Source organism: Coregonus clupeaformis, chromosome 8 (assembly GCF_020615455.1).
Source record: "Coregonus clupeaformis isolate EN_2021a chromosome 8, ASM2061545v1, whole genome shotgun sequence".
NCBI lineage: Eukaryota > Metazoa > Chordata > Actinopteri > Salmoniformes > Salmonidae > Coregonus > Coregonus clupeaformis.
Genome location: NC_059199.1, coordinates 40,683,936 through 40,700,824, shown reverse-complemented (window position 1 = coordinate 40,700,824; position 16,889 = coordinate 40,683,936). Strand labels below are relative to the sequence as shown.

Below are 16,889 nucleotides of genomic sequence, written 5' to 3'. Positions count from 1 at the left end.
GAATACTCCATTTAAAAGTATTTTATAAATCTTTTTTTTTAAAGTGCAACACATACAACACTCCTTAGAACAGTTTAATAGTGCAAATAAAAAATAAAGTATAATTTATCATTTAAGAATATTTCCCAGTACCATTGCAGGTTAACTGATAAATCATTATTATTTTTTTAACTGTAAGGCACAAGTTAGAGATTAAGACTAAGATATTGCATTAAGACAACTTTCCGTTTTGGAGAAGAGACTCGTTCACTAGTGTGGTATCTGAGGAATGTATGACTTTGCTAATGGTTTCAAATGGTTTTAGAGGATGTTGACTCAGCTTAAAGGGAGCATCTGGGGAGTAGTTCTATAGGGGCACCCTAAAGCCGAGGAAGTCTGTTAGGTGGCCTCCTGGGATTGGTCGGTAGAGAAAACACCCATATTATGTTACATAGGGCATAGGATATAAATACTTGGTTAAAACAAAGGAGGACAGAACAACATATTACAGATTGGGGTCGTTGTTCTCCAGATATTCTGCAGATGTCTGTAAATTGAAGCTGTAACACTTTGATATAAATAAACCTTTATAATCAAAGGACAGTGTCAGCGGAATTCTTGTTCTCACAGCATCTCGGCAACGTTTTCTCGACACCACACTAGCAACACTTGTCAGTCCACAATAGTGGGTGCATCAATATAATAACATATATCCTTTAAGAAAATATATAGCTCAGACATTTTAAAAGACCGATAGGGGACGCAGAGAGAATGCGAACAGAGAACCACGTAAAAAAAAGGCCTTTCTACTCATCTTCAGAGGTTTGAGAGGTGCACCTCGAACAGCAGCAAACAGAGTCTTTGGGGCGGCTTCCAGGAAAAAGATTATGCCTATTCCTGGACTGAAAAGCACTTTCAATCATTTAGCATGATTTTTAGTGCAGGACTTGGCTGAATATTTGTCCAAGAAACAGCCCTTTTGTGCGTGTATGTGTATGTCAGGGCTCTATGTGTTCCTGGTCACGAGGACTCTGACAGACCGCTGAAAAATCCTCCATCCCTGATGGTTAGGTTTCCGTCACAGTCTTCACAAGTGCTGCGGTCACAGGGTAGGGGGCTGGGGCTGTGGGGGACCCCTGAGTCGTGGCTGTGGCCCAGACCTGATGACGTGGTGCTGGAGAGGCAGAGAGGAGAGTATGAGAGCACTCAATCAGTAAAAGGTAATGTGCCCATTTTGGCTTGCATCGTTTCTCCATCGACAGTTCAGCTGATCAACTTTATGTGCATTATTGTGCATTTTTAGTTGTGAGTCAATCAACGGATGACATTGCAAAAACCAAAATCGCTCAATCCGTACGCTTACCTTTCGCAGTCCGAGTCGCAGTACACCTTGCTGCTCTTCTCTATGGGGAAGCGTGTGCGGTGACAGTCACTACACATTTGGATGGCCTGGCCCACTGTGTAGCGTGTCTGGCCCGAGACACACGCCTCCATCTTGGTCATGCTCAGCTGGGATTGGAGGAACAGGTGCACTCTACTGTCAGACAGCAGCAGAGGGTCCTGGAGGACACTGATGATGAGGAGATAAAGATTTACCCAATGAATAAAATGAATCATTAAGAACGCCAGCCAAAAAACTAGCAGTAGATACATACAACTATCAAGAACACCATAGAAGTCTTATTTTCAGTTTGAAGTAATCAGTACTCAATGTTACAGACATTATAACAGTGTGTGGTAGGAGGTTGAATGAATTTTTATTCTGAGCGCTCTGGTACCCTATGTCAAAGCACTACAACAGGAGAAATGAAGAGAGAAGGAGATTGTAGTCTCAGCAGGTGAAAGTGGATTTCATTTCTTCCCGGTATGGAACCTCCTATGTGTGAGCGTGTGCACAAAACATTTGTATAGAAATACATAATAGAATCCCTATTAATTTAATAGGATCTCTGTAGGCCTAGTAGTAAATATTTGTAATTTAAATGTATTACCTTTTAAAATGTGGCATAAACACCAGTCATGATGTTTTCATCTGATTGTCAAACAGGCTACCCGCGCAGGTTTGTCCACTCACAAATTAATCCCAGCAGCCAAACAGTGCTACGTGCACCCGCCATTTGATGAATGGAAAGAAACCTCTTCAAAACACCAAAAAGTGTAATGACAGTTGCTGATTGTCATTAAGCCTACACTTTTAGCCTGAACTGATGAGTCTACTGCGGTCTGCGCACGTCAGTCATCTCTGCCTTGGAAAAAACGTCAGTGTTCTACCACACCGCATTTTAGAGCACACCACCCGTTTTCAAGTACATTTTTCATGCGGCTGACCAGAGCGTGGCAATATGGACAAATACCATTATGCGATAAATTGCCTGAATTTATGCAATAACGATCAACAGAACGATAAGTTTAACATACATTTTTATTATAATTTTAACTTCTACTTTGATGGTTGTAGCCATCAATTGTCCCATTAACCCATATTAGAAAACCTTTTTCATTTCAAACTTAACATTTCTCTAGTATAGGCTACTTATCGTAATGAAGGATATCAGCAATAAGTGATCCGTATGGTCAGTGTCGATCATTTTCAGTTTATCGTTCCAGCTCTACGGCTGACATGATAAATACCCACAGGTTGAATCAACGTGGCGTCACGTCATTTCAATGACATTTCGTTGAACCAACGTGGAAGACGTTGAACTGACGTTTGTGCCCAGTGGGTAATGTTATAAAAGCATACCGTTTTTTTGACATCTTGTTTTAATTATTGTGATAGGCTCATATATTGCCGGGACGTCATACATCCGGCTTACTTTCACTCCTGGTCATCAGTAAGCAATGTTTTCTGTTTCAACGCATTACAAGTGTGGAGTGGAGGAAATTAATGAAGTAGCCACAAGATGGCGTTTGGTGCCATAAAACTATGGGTATAACTTCTTATACAGGGCAAGCAGAGGGTTTCCAAAACAAATGTCAAAATACAGGAGGAAAAAAACGGAATTAATTAGATGGAATTAGATTGCCATTCATTTGGGATTGAGGCCTGCGGCAGCAAATTTTTCCTAATGCACACAAGGGGATCTACACCACAGATTGATATGGACTGCTTGACCTGACGACTAGAGGTAGGAAAACATCTGGCAAACTGACATTGGTTGCATCAGACCCAACAATGGGCTATATCTAGATTCTAGCTCATCCCGTCAAGCCTTTTGAACATGCACAAACTGGGAGTCATTCATAAGGCTGAGGGTGAGAAGGGAACAGGAGAGGAATAGATGAGGACTCACATCTCTAGAAACTCCTGCAGCCCCTTCATCCGCTGGTTGACCTGAGTGGGGTTGTTCAGACTGAAGAACGGGTTCCAGGGAGGTAGTTTGGGCAACTCTCTGGAAAGGGGCAACACATTTGTAACACCTTATTTGGATACACAAAACATTATAAAAAAAAAAAAATTATAACTCAAGTCATACATTTGGACTTCATACAATGTGAATAGTCAACCCCTGATAAGTATACAAATGGGCAAGTGCATACCCTGTGTACGCATCATTGCTTCAGGAGTGAACACATTATGCAGTTAAGAGGGCCATCAGTGAAGTATCCCAGGGTTATACGTACATGAGCATAGCGTTGTCCTGCAGACGCTGGCGGAGCCAAACAAACTCACTGTACCGCCTACGCACACAGGACGTCTTCTTCCTAAAACACATGCTATTGGTCTACACACAGGAAGCAGGAAGAACAGACAGGAAGGTAGAGGTTGCCAGTAAGTCTCCTCAGAATCCTCATTATATCAGAAGCAGAAGATAAATGTTAATGTTTAATAATGATAAGATGACGCTAATCAAGCGGAGCGTGCCATGCAAATACAGTACTCACATGTAAACAGATCTCGTAGTCGATGTGCGTGTGCCAGAAGTCATCTTTGTGGAACTGTGGATCTTGGACCCAGACACGGACAAACTCCTTCAAAACCCCCTAAAACAAAAGTGTTGTTCAGAGGAGAAGTGTGCCTTAGGGATGTGTGTGGTTTCTATACACAGTACCAGTCAAAGGTTTGGACACACCTACTCATTCAAGGGTTTTACTTTATTTTTACTATTTTCTACATTGTAGAATAACAGTGAAGACATCAAAACTATGAAATAACACCTATGGACTCATGTAGTAACCAAAAAAAGTGTTAAACAGTGTTGCCTTGATTAAAGCTTTGCACACTCTTGGCATTCTCTCAACCAGCTTCACCTGGAATGCTTTTCCAACAGTCTTGAAGGAGTTCCCACATATGCTGAGCACTTGTTGGCTGCTTTTCCTTCACTCTGCCATCCGACTCATCCCAAACCATCTCAATTGGGTTGAGGTCGGGGGATTGTGGAGGCCAGGTCATCTGATGCAGCACTCCATCACTCTCCTTCTTGGTCAAATAGCCCTTACACAGCCTGGAGGTGTGTTGGGTCATTGTCCTGTTGAAAAACAAATGATAGTCCCACTAAGCCCAAACCAGATGGGCTGGCATGTCGCTGCAGAATGCTTTAGTAGCCATGCTGGTTAAGTGTGCCTTGAATTCTAAATAAATCACAGACAGTGTCACCAGCAAAGCACCCCCACACCATAACACCTCCTCCTTCATGCTTCACGGTGGGAACCACACATGCGGAGATCATCCGTTCATCTCACAGACACGGCAGTTTGAATCAAATATCTCCAATTTGGACTCCAGACCAAATTTCTAATGTCCATTGATCGTGTTTCATGGCCCAAGCAGGTCTTTTCTTATTGGTGTCCTTTAGTAGTGGTTTCTTTGCAGCAACTCGACCATGAAGGTCTGATTCACACAGTCCCCTTTGAACAGTTGATGTTGAGATGTGTCTGTTACTTGAACTCTGAAGCATTTATTTGGGCTGCAATTTCTGAGGCTGGTAACTCTAATGAAGTTATCCTCTGCAGCAGAGGTAACTCTGGGTCTTCCATTCCTGTGGCGGTCCTCATGAGAGCCAGTTTCATCATAGCGCTTAATGGTTTTTGCAACTGCACTTGAAGAAACTTTCAAAGTTCTTGAAATGTTCCGGATTGACTGACCTTCATGTCTTAAAGTAATGATGGACTGTCATTTCTCTTTACTTATTTGAGCTGTTCTTACCATAATATGGACTTGGTGTTGTACCAAAGAGGGCTATCTTCTGTATACCCCCCTACCTTGTCACAACACAGCTGATTTGCTCAAACGCATTAAGAAGGAAAGAAATTCCACAAATTAACTTTTAAGAAGGCACACCTGTTAATTGACATGCATTCCAGGTGACTACCTCAGGAAGCTGGTTGAGAGAATGCAAAGCTGTCATGAAGGCAAAGGGTGGCTATTTGAAAAACCTCAACATATATTTTGATTTGTTTAACACTTTTTTGGTTACTACATGAGTCCATAAGTGTTATTTCATAGTTTTGATGTCTTCACTATTATTCTACAATGTAGAAAACAGTAAAAATAAAGAAAAACCCTTGAATGAGTAGGTGTGTCCAAACTTGACTGGTACTGTATATATTTTTTACACAAGAACAATGAGGCCACAGGATAGGAAACCTTTCAGCAGAAATATCACCCAACTTCTTCAGTCATTCAAGAAAATACAAATATATAGGCCAAATCCACAAAATGAGATTGAGGCTTAATATTGAATATGTTCACCAAAAGCTACAGGCTTTGTGCAGGCTTTTGTTCCAAACCAGCACCAAAAGACTAAATCAAGAGTATTAGCTCTGGGTAAAGAAGAAAAACTCTCTGGGAGCAGGATTAGTGACTACTGTTGTAATATAGTAATGACAGATAGGTCTATCACGCACCTGTTTCATTAGACTGTCAAACGTAGCCATTGTAGAATGGAATCTGAGTGAGAGAGGACAGAGACAGGGCAGCGGAGAGAACTTCATTGAGTCAATTGGTAAACAGTGAGGCAAGAATGAAGAAAATAATGCTTTTCTCTAGTAACCAGTGTTTCTACACAGTTATTTCATTGCCAGAGTCAGTTTTATTACATAAGGGGGTTCTTTCTCACAGAAAAACAGGTGCACTCAGCAATGTTTAGTCAAACAGTCAAAGTCCACTGTTCTCAACCCAAGATGCCCAACCGTGCACATGGGCAAAACAGCAAACCTCAACTGCTTAGAGAATAACCTAAAAACTGCATGAGCACTCTAACAATACAAGCCATTGTAGCAAAAAAAGGAAGTGGATTTGCTGTGAGAAGAGAAATCTGCCTTATCCATAAACAGCTTACCCACTCAGTAATAAACAGCACAACATAGTCCTGTAATCAATACAAGGCCTAGGTAAGCCTTTGGCAGGCTGCAAAAAAGTAAAGCTACAAGGTATACAGGACTAGGGTAAACACTGCTATGACACCAATTCCATTTATATAAAGCAAAGTTGATACTGTACTGGTAAACTTTGGAAAGTATAGACCTTTTTAACGGCTTTTTGAGAACGAGCAGAAGTGAACCTGGGAACCCCAAAAGAGGTTCTAGTGCGATGGTAAACAGTCTAGCTAACTTAGTCTAGTTTTCTCAAGGTCAAAATTACAATAGTATTTGCGGGTGGGATGGTCCTTACATCCAGGGAATCATCTATTTTTGAAAGTTAAAGTTGATAGACTTCCCAAAGAAGCATGGCATGCACTGTCTGCATGGATAGTAACGCTAGCAGCAGGAGGTGGCGGTGCCAGGATGATGTGTAGCCCACGGGGAAAGTTGCTTATCAAGTTAACCATCTATTATATGTAACGTCAGCTAGCTAGCTACATATAAATAGGATAGACAGCCATCCAATATTTGTTTTCTTTAAATGACAAACGTTATCTTGATCTGCTAAAAACAATGTTGGCTACCTAGCTAATGAACAGATCTCCAGTCCCAAAGAGAAATATGACAATACAAAAACACAATTGCAACGAAATATCCAATGTTATATCACTTGAGTATAATTAAGTAAGTCCTGGTCTAATTTATATGTTTCCTAACCTCAGATGCAGAGACCTGTGGAAGCTGCTACACCATGTCTGCGGATGAAGGTCCCAAGTCCTGGAGAGACTAAAGGGTATATCTCCAATGGGTTGTATATGCTTTGATTTACTTTTAGAATTGGTTGTAGGATGACAAAAATACTGTTAAAAGTATTAATGCATAGACCTAGAAAATGCATGGCCAACCTTGCTCCCAGAGATCTAGCTACTGGGTGTGCAGGTTTCTGTTCCGGCCCAACCCTGGCATTCTGCTTATTATTTGTATTAGACACTATTCACTTAACTATGCTATCGTCTTGTTTTGGAGTAAGATTAATGTCTAAAACCACAAAACCATAACCTTTGTTAGGCTAACACTACTTCAGGTCTCAGTGTGGGTGACAGCACCACGCGACGGCTACTAGGGCTTTGCCTCACTTTGTCTTTCCTTGATTGCTCACATCCTATCCACTCACCTGTATTATATCGCAACTGTATTGGAGGAGAAGGTACAAGGTCCCTCCCCTCTGACCTTCTCCAATGGGTTTTTAGAAGGAGGAGAGGAAAGATGAATTGAGAAAGAGCTTAGCACTCACCTGTCAACTAGCTCACGTGCTACACACTCACCCCTCTGTTACACTCACTGACCTCCTTCTCAACCTCAGCAGCCAGCAGAGTGAACTAAGTCAATCTAGCACCCACAGAATTAATTTTGTAGGCATTAATTCTGCTACATTGACTCAGATCACAGACTGCGGCTGAGTTATACTGTCGGTGGTGTAGCTGGTGGTGAAAGGGGTGTGACTGTAGCAGAGGTAAGCTGCAGGAGAGTTCTAGTAGCCACTATGATGTCATCCCCCCTGAGACTTGAAGTAGTGTCTCTGGTCTATCATGAATATATGCACAATATATTTGAATACCGTAAGCATCTCAGCTGCGGGAGGATCTCCTCCTGCAATTTTGTGCCGATTTGCTTCATTCTACTACACTCACTGTCCTTCTCCAGTGGTTGGCATGCTAGCTTCAAGTGTCATTGGATTAGAGTTTGCGTCCCGGCCCGGTCAGCCATACAGGGACAGAACTCATATATTACAGGGCTACTTTGCAGTCCATGTAAAAGTGACCCTTCACTGTGGTCACTCTCCAGGGTATTTCTGTCTTGCATCCACTATCCGTGCTCTACCCTTTTGGTTACAATGGATGTGAGATGATTTATGGCATGCATGCCCAATGCAGACATACAGTATGATGGGATTGGTAATGGCATCATGGGCATGACCAATGCATTTGTCATTTCTATACTGAAACAGGATTAGCAAATCCTCACACGTTAACATTTTGTTGAGATGTTTTCTCCATTTCAAATGATACTATTAGAAATAGGAAAATCACTCACCTCTGAGATAACTTGTGTGTGGGAATCATTTGCTAATAACTTGAAAGAAAAGAAAAGGCTGATACTGGCAATATCAGTGTGTGGGTTTTTCTTTTTCATTAGACAATTAATGAGGCTAACCATGTTGAAGGATACCAGATTAGACTTCTACAGCTACAGTGCATGCCGTCATGAAATGGATTAGTGCAAGCCCTACCCTTGTCATGACGCTAGGCCTTAATGATGACATGCACAAGAGAGACATTATTAGCAAATATGACTATCATGAGGGTGTGCAGAAAGAAATGTGAAGGTTATTTCATTTCAAAATAAAAAAAATATTGAAATAAAGTTGCAATTTGTTTGCGTCATGATACACTACTGCATTCGGAAAGTATTCAGACCCCTCAACTTTTTCCACATTACAGCCTTATTCTAAAACGGATTAAATAAAAATACTCAATCTACACACAATGCCCCATAATGACAAAGCCAAAACAGGTTTAGAAATTTCAGCAAATATATTTAAAAATAAAAAACAGAATACCTTACTTACATAAGTATTTCAGACAATTTGCTATGCGACTTGAAATTGAGCTCAAGTGCATCCTGTTTTCATTGCTCATCCTTGAGATGTTTCTACAACTTGACTGGAGTCCACCTGTGGTAAATTCAATTGATTGGACATGATTTGGAAAGGCACACAACCTATCTGTAGAAGGTCCCACAGTTGACAGTGCATGTCAGAGCAAAAACCAAGCCATGTGGTCGAAGGAATTGTCCGTAGAGCTCCGAGACAGGATTGTGTCGAGGCTCAGATCTGGGGAAGGGTACCAAAAAACTTCTGCAGCATTTAAGGTCCCCAAAAGCACAGTGGCCTCCGTCAATGGAAGAAGTTTGGAACCACCAAGACTCTTCCTAGAGCTGGCTGCCTGGCCAAACTGAGCAATTGGGGGAGAAGGGCCTTGGTCAGGGATAATAATAATATGTCATTTAGCATACGCTTTTATCCAAAGCGACTTACAGTCATGCGTGCATACATTTATTTTGTGTATGGGTGGTCCCGGGGATCGAAATCACTACCTTGACGTTACAAGCGCCGTGCTCTACCAGCTGAGCTACAGAGGACCACAGATGTGACCAAGAACCTGATGGTCACTGACTGAGCGCCAGAGTGTCTCTGTGGAGATGAGAGAACCTTCCAGAAGGACAACCATCTCTGCAGCACTCCACCAATCAGGCCTTTATGGTAGAGTGGCCAGACAGAAGCCACTCCTCAGTAAAAGGCACATGACAGCCCGATTGGAGTTTGTCAAAAGGCACCTAAAGGACTCAGACCATGAGAAACAAGATTCTCTGGTCTGATGAAACCAAGAATGAACTCTTTGGCCTGAATAATAATAATAATATAATATGCCATTTAGCAGACGCTTTTATCCAAAGCGACTTACAGTCATGCGTGCATAAAACATTTTTTGTGTATGGGTGGTCCCGGGGATCGAACCCACTACCTTGGCGTTACAAGCGCCGTTGCTCTACCAGCTGAGCTACAGAGGACCACGAATGCTTAGCATCACGTCTGGAGGAAACCTGGCACCATCCCTATGGTGAAGCATGGTGGTGGCAGCATCATGCTGTGGAGATGTTTTTCAGCGACAGGGACTGAGAGTCTGGATCGAGAGAAATATGAACAGAGTAAAGTACAGAGAGATCCTTGATGAAAACCAGCTCCACAGCGCTCAGTACCTCAGACTGGGGCGAAAGTTCACCTTCCAACAGGACAACAACCCTAAGCACACAGCCAAGACAACGCAGGAGTGCCTTCGGGACAAGTCTCTGAATGTCCTTGAGTGGCCCAGCCAGAGCCCGGACATGAACCCGATCGAACATCTCTGGAGAGACCTGAAAATAGCTGTGTAGCGACGCTCCCCATCCAACCTGATAGAGCTTGAGAGGATCTGCAGAGAAGAATGGGAGAAACTCCCCAAATACAGGCGTGCCAAGCTTGTAGCGTCTTACCCAAGAATACTCAAGGCTGTAATTGCTGCCAAAGGTGTTTCAACAAAGTACCGTGTAAAGGGTCTGAATACTTATGTAAGTGTGATATTTCAGTTTTTCATTTTTTATAAATGTACACACATTTCTACAAACCAGTTTTTGCTTTGTCATTATGGGGTATTGTGTGTAGGTTGATGAGGGGAAACAATTTAATCCATTTTAGAATAAGGCTGTCAAGTAACAAAATATGGAAAAGTCAAGGGGATACATTCTGAATGCACTGTATATACAAAAGTATGTGGACACCCCTTCAAATGAGTGGATTCGGCTATTTCATAGGATGCCACCTTTCCAACAAGTCACATTTCTGCTCTGCTAGAGCTACCCCAGTCAACTGTATGTGATGTTATTGTGAAGTGGAAACGTCTAGGAGCAACAACGGCTCAGCCGCGAAGTGGTAGGCCACACAAGCTCACAGAACGGGATCGCATAGTGCTGAAGGATTTAAAAATTGTCTGTGGAACGCTATCTGCCCCAATGCATACTGCCAACAAGCGGTGTAAAGCTCGCCGCCATTGGACTTTGGAACAGTGGAAACGCGTTCTCTGGAGTGATGAATCACGCTTCACCATCTGGAAATCTGACAGACGAATCTGGGTTCGGCGGATGCCAGGAGAACACTACCTGCCCCAATGCATACTGCCAACTGTAAAGTTTGGTGGAGGAGGAATAATGGTCTGGGGCTGTTTTATATGGTTCGGGCAAGGCCCCTTGGTTCCACTGAAGGGAATTCTTAACGATACAGCATACAATGACATTCTAGACGATTCTGTGCTTCCAACTTTGTGGCAACAGTTTGGGGAAGGCCCTTTCCTGTTTCAGCATGACAATGCTCCTGTGCACAAAACGAGGTCCATACAGAAATGGTTTGTTGAGATCGGTGTGGAAGAACTTGACTGGCCTGCACAGAGCCCTGACCTCAACCCAATCAAACACTTTTGTAATGAATTGGAACACCGACTACAAGCCAGGCCTAATCGCCCAACATCAATGCCCGACCTCTCTAATGCTGTTGGCTAAATGGAAGCAAGTCCCCGCAGCAATGCTCGAACATCTAGTGGAAAGCCTTCCCAGGAGAATTACAATTCATTACATTTCAGTCATTTAGCAGACGCTCTTATCCAGAGCGACTTACAGTTAGTGAATGCATACATCTTATTTATTTTTTTATTTATTTTTTTTCATACTGGCCCCCGTGGGAAACTAACCCACATCCCTGCCGGCCAAACCCTCCCCTATCTTGGACGACGCTGGACCAATTGTGCGCCGCCCATGGGTCTCCCGGTCGCGGCCGGCTGCGACAGAGCCTGGACTCGAATCAGGATCTCTAGTGGCACAGCTAGCACTGCGATGCAGTGCCTTAGACCACTGCGCCACTCGGAAGTCTAATAAGGAATGGAGCCTATTATAGCCGCAAAGGGGGGACCAACTCCATATTAATGCTAATGATTTTGTTCGACGTGCAGGTGTCCACATACTTTTGGTCATGTGGTGTATGTCTCATCCTGGTAATTAATATGCAATTCAACATTATCAACACAGGGTGTCAGCGCTAGATTTGTATTATAGTCTCACTTTACTACATGTAAACAAACCACCAGCTAGGTCTCGTAACATGAGGTGGATAATACATGCCTAGCACACACTAGCGGTTCATTAAAACTACAGTATGTTTCTTCCTTGAAACTAAGTGGGCAATACACCTGGGTAAAATATAGTTGCGTTTTGGAGGAATCAGACGAAGAGCTAGGAGAGACAGATTGTTGAGGGGGAAGAGGTTGATAGTGGGGTAATTACTGCTGCTAGCTAACTTTTTATGTAAACAATGTGGCCGTCAAACATTACTTGTATGCCAGCTACATTTAGTTTAGTTATATTATTGGCTGTCGTGAGAGAAATTCATCTAGCTGGCTAACAAGGTAAGCTGATCTTTCTCTACCTTCACATTTCTCTACCACTAGCTAGCTCTGTGGTTATTTGCTGTGCTAGCCAAATGTAACAACACCAGAGCAAAATTGATAATAAAACAGGAAATAAACGTTGTCTGATTATTTTGTTTAGTGGATCTGGTAGCAACAAATCAATGTGTGTATATAACTTGTTTCTTCTGGGTTTTTTTGTTGGATCAAGAAATACGAACTTGTGATTGCTAGCCAACTAACTAGCTATCAGCGCCGGATGTGTACTGGGGAACCTCTTGGTTGTGAGTGTATTATAGAACGTGTTATTGTTTTGACAGCTGAAAAGGTCTATTAAAGAGACAGAACATTGAAGAAGAACTGGGCAAAAGACATGCTACAATAGGCAAATGTTTATTGGGCATCAATGGGTATTGGTTTGTTGATTTGTTTAGAAAATAAATCAAGAACTACTAAACCATTTCCCACTTCTAATGAAATAACACAGAAAAATTGAATTAATAAGTAGATTTATAGAACCTGGGAGGCAATTTCTTTATCCATGTGGCACAGGGCCCTATGTGACATTTTGTTTTTGAGATGCACATCTTTCAGGTTACAGTGGAGACATTCTTCCTGACACCAAGATGAGCTATTGACATTTCAGAGAGACTCATGTTTTCTCCACTCACTGTTACTTCCAGGAACTGAGGACAGGATGCAGGGCTAATTAACCTACTCAAGCAGAGCGTTGTGTAGAGAGTCTACTGCCAACCTCTCACCGGAAAAGGCTATCAACTAACCCCATCCTACTAAATATCACATGATATTATTCTTGCCACTAGTGGCCAGTTCACAGCACAACAGATTATCATCTAATTTACTGAGATATAGGTAAACTCCCTATGCATGGCTAAATTTACACAGCATGACTGACTGATAACATCTAGATATGCATCAACAAATCTGACATAATTCAGTTATATGGCACAGAAATTAATACATTATATATAATTCTATGGTAGCCTATTAATCATAATTCAATAGTCATTGTACCAGGACTTCAGAGCTGTGTCTGAATTCTTGTTCACATTGGCAGTTTGAAGTGACTCAAATCCAATTTTTTGAAATATCTGATTCTAATCTTCTTTTTCCTGCAATCTGATATGTCAATTCACATTTCAAACTCCCTTCATAGGTGGTTTGAAGTCAGAAACAAATCTTATTCCTGGCCATGTGACTTGTCTGAAAGGTCAAATGTGATGTACTTGCCCTCAAGTGGTTTTCAGACTTATTTGGCTTATCTTGTTGCTTGTGAGCTACTCTGTCGGCAGTTTGACAAGAACATGTGGTAGCTAACTAGCTTGTTATTTGTTTACAAAGTGAATGTGCTAGAAAGCTAAACAGCCATATAGCTAGCTAGCTGCTGTGGATTGCCACAAAGGACTCGTTTTGAAAGTTGGATCATCTCATCCTTTGAGGCTTTAAGTGTTCTTACACTTTGATTTTGAACATTCAAAGCAACTGGGAAACGTCCATGGCAGGCTTGAAAAACATTGATTTCAAAGTTTAACAAACCATACAACTGCATGCACAATGACTGCTTTGAACAGTAACAGACAAAAAACATTTACTGGAAAAACTGTGCTGATGCAAAGTTTGGTACCATTTACATTTAAGTCATTTTAACATACGCTCTTATCCAGAGCGACTTACAGTTAGTGCATACATACTTTTTTTTCATACCCCCTGTGGGAATCGAACCCACAACCCTGGCGTTGCAAACGCCATGCTCTATCAACTGAGCTACATCCCAGAATTACGGTAAAATATCCCTCAGTTCTCCCTGTATATGCACAGTTCTTCCTGTAAATGTGTTTTTGTAAAAGTGTCACTGTTCATTGAGTTCTATGATTTGTTCAACTTTTAAATAAATGTTTTTTGATTGGTATACATTTGTGTGAAAAATCTGAATTTCAACGTAATTCCGTAACCATGGAATTGACCTTATACAACTACTTGAACAACATACTAATGATTGAAACGAGACAGACATTCCTCATTCTGTTGAGGTATATTGTACAGTTACAAAATGTATTTGTTGCGAGTTAACAATGCGAGTTTGCTTGGAAGCAATTGGAGAAAGTGAGAGACAGGTAGGTTCGGTTTGAAATGGGCTAAACTGAGATGTTAGCCAGACTGCCTGCAATAAGGTTAAATTCTGCAAACCCATAGAAAGGCTAAGCGACAATAACAAAATCACGCTCCAGATTTCTGTTGAAATACAAAACAATTCTGAGAAATAATGTGATTGCCTTTGAGGTAGTATGAAAAATGTATGCACTCACTAACTGTAAGTCGCTCTGGATAAGAGCGTCTGCTAAATGACTAAAATGTAAATGTAAGGTAGCCTAGATTTGATTGGCATTTGAACCGTTGCAAACTCATGAGCCAAACATTTGAAACACACCAGACAAAACATGGCAAACTGATGACTTTTCCACCAAATTAAAAGCCTGCTTATCTCTTATAATATAGCCATACTACTTTTCTTCTTACCCTTCGGCTGGCAAATCGTTCGATAGGATTTGGTGCCTCTCGGGCAGACTTGATTCAGACCTTCATTTTGCTCGTGCACGCTCCTGGTATGAAATCTGGGGAGTACTTTAACCAAAACTTCCGTACACAACAACGCATTTAAAAACAAATCAAACACTCCTTTGACTGAGCTACAGGAGAGGATACATCTTTTTTTGCTGAATTCCCCCTCCCCCCACAGGCAGTACGTAGCCTCACACCGGAAATCCATCTAGCATGTTGGGGGCGATGAAATATGGGAGCCCCATTCATTTTCAATGAAGGGGAGCAAAGTGGGCGGGGGACCGTGACCAGGTTAGGACCAACGTTTGAAAGCCGAACTTTTGTTCCATACACACTCCGCTACATCGTGTACTCCGTATCCATATATATATATATATATTTTACAAACTTATCGGATTCTTATCCGTATAACTTAATCTATGGCTGTCCTTACAAACCTAGAAGAGTATGATGCACTAAAGATAGGGCTAAATGTAATGATACTGTAATGTAATGATGTAATGATACTGTAATGAAAATATCCTTTGAGCAACCAGTTGGTGAATAGTCAAAATATCCAAACGGGCTAAAACACCCCAAAATCATTGCTAGCATTGAACTAAGACACACAATCATATTTAGGTTCTTATAGGAGTTTCTCAATCTTTATTTACACGTTTTCACCATCATCTTTTGTGGGTTAATCCTATAGCTGATTAAATGTCGAGCCATAGATGTAGGTCAACATATAAATATCCTACATCTCTGGTTTGTCAGCTACTGTCTAGTTCTAGACCTGGGCTCTGTCCCAAATGGACCATATTTCCTATGAAGTGCACTACTTTTGACCAGGACCCATAGTGCACATGGGCATCGGTCAAAAGTAGTGCACTATATAGGTAATAGGGTGAAATTTGGAATTAATCCCTAGTCTGTCCAGCTACAAGTACTTAACTAGATTTGCCTGATTGAGCATAGGACTCTGCCTGACCCCGAGCTGCTGCCTGGAAGCCTGGATGCCATTGTGATGCTGCAACACCACGTCAACATTCTAACCATAGCCCAGACAGAATGCACAGGCTGATCCTGTCTAATCGTCTGCCTCTCATAACATTTAGAAAGTACTGTATGTTGTGGACGTATACCTAACTTGTCGACGTAAAAAAAACAGGTGCCCGTAAGGAATGTTCTCAGTGCTTTTAGGGAATCACTCTTTCCTCAGTTTCCATTTATTTTCACGTTCACTTTGTTTTCACTCAAGGAGTTCACTAGTTTGTTGAATATAATACCCTCCGTTCTCATTACAAATTGGAATAGAAGGATTGAGAATCTAGAAAATATTCACGAATTGTACAACAAAGATGTTATGTCTCAACACAATTCTTGTGTGGTTAACCTCTTAGATGTTAAGACCCCCATATGGTGTACAAAGCGCTCTGTGAATGCCGTAGTGTCCCTTGGCATTTTTCCTATTTTGTTGCCTTACAACCTGGAATTAAAATGGATTTTTTGGGGGTTTGTATCATTTGATTTACACAACATGCCTACCACTTTGAAGGTGCAAAATACTTTTTTTTGTGAAACAAACAAGACAAAAAAATAGAAAACTTGAGCGTGCATAACTATTCACCCCCCCCCCCCAAAGTCAATACTTTGTAGAGCCACCTTTTGCAGCAATTACAGATGCAAATCTCTTGGGGTATGTCTCTTTAAGCTTGGCACATCTAGCCACTGGGATTTTTGCCCATTCTTCAAGGCAAAACTGCTATAACTCCTTCAAGTTGGATGGGTTCCGCTGGTGTACAGCAATCTTTAAGTCATACCACAGATTCTCAATTGGATTGAGGTCTGGGCTTTGACTAGGCCATTCCAAGACATTTAAATGTTTCCCCTTAAACCACTCGAGTGTTGCTTTAGCAGTATGCTTAGGGTCATTGTCCTGCTGGAAGGTGAACCTCCGTCCCAGTTTCAAATCTCTGGAAGACTGAAACAGTTTTC

General features: G+C 41.7%; 1 protein-coding gene across 1 annotated transcript; it reads right to left on the bottom strand.

Annotated features, from left to right (window-relative positions):
• Positions 1-561: 561 nt before the first annotated feature.
• LOC121572033 (sorting nexin-10A) lies at positions 562-15,106 on the bottom strand. The gene is made up of 7 exons (XM_041883890.2): positions 14,871-15,106; positions 5,827-5,869; positions 3,865-3,963; positions 3,604-3,704; positions 3,273-3,371; positions 1,343-1,549; positions 562-1,153 (listed from the first exon to the last, which is right to left on the bottom strand). Exons 2-7 carry the CDS (start codon positions 5,854-5,856, stop codon positions 1,000-1,002), a joined length of 690 nt encoding a protein of 229 aa, XP_041739824.1. The 5' UTR covers positions 5,857-5,869; positions 14,871-15,106; the 3' UTR covers positions 562-999.
• Positions 15,107-16,889: the final 1,783 nt, after the last annotated feature.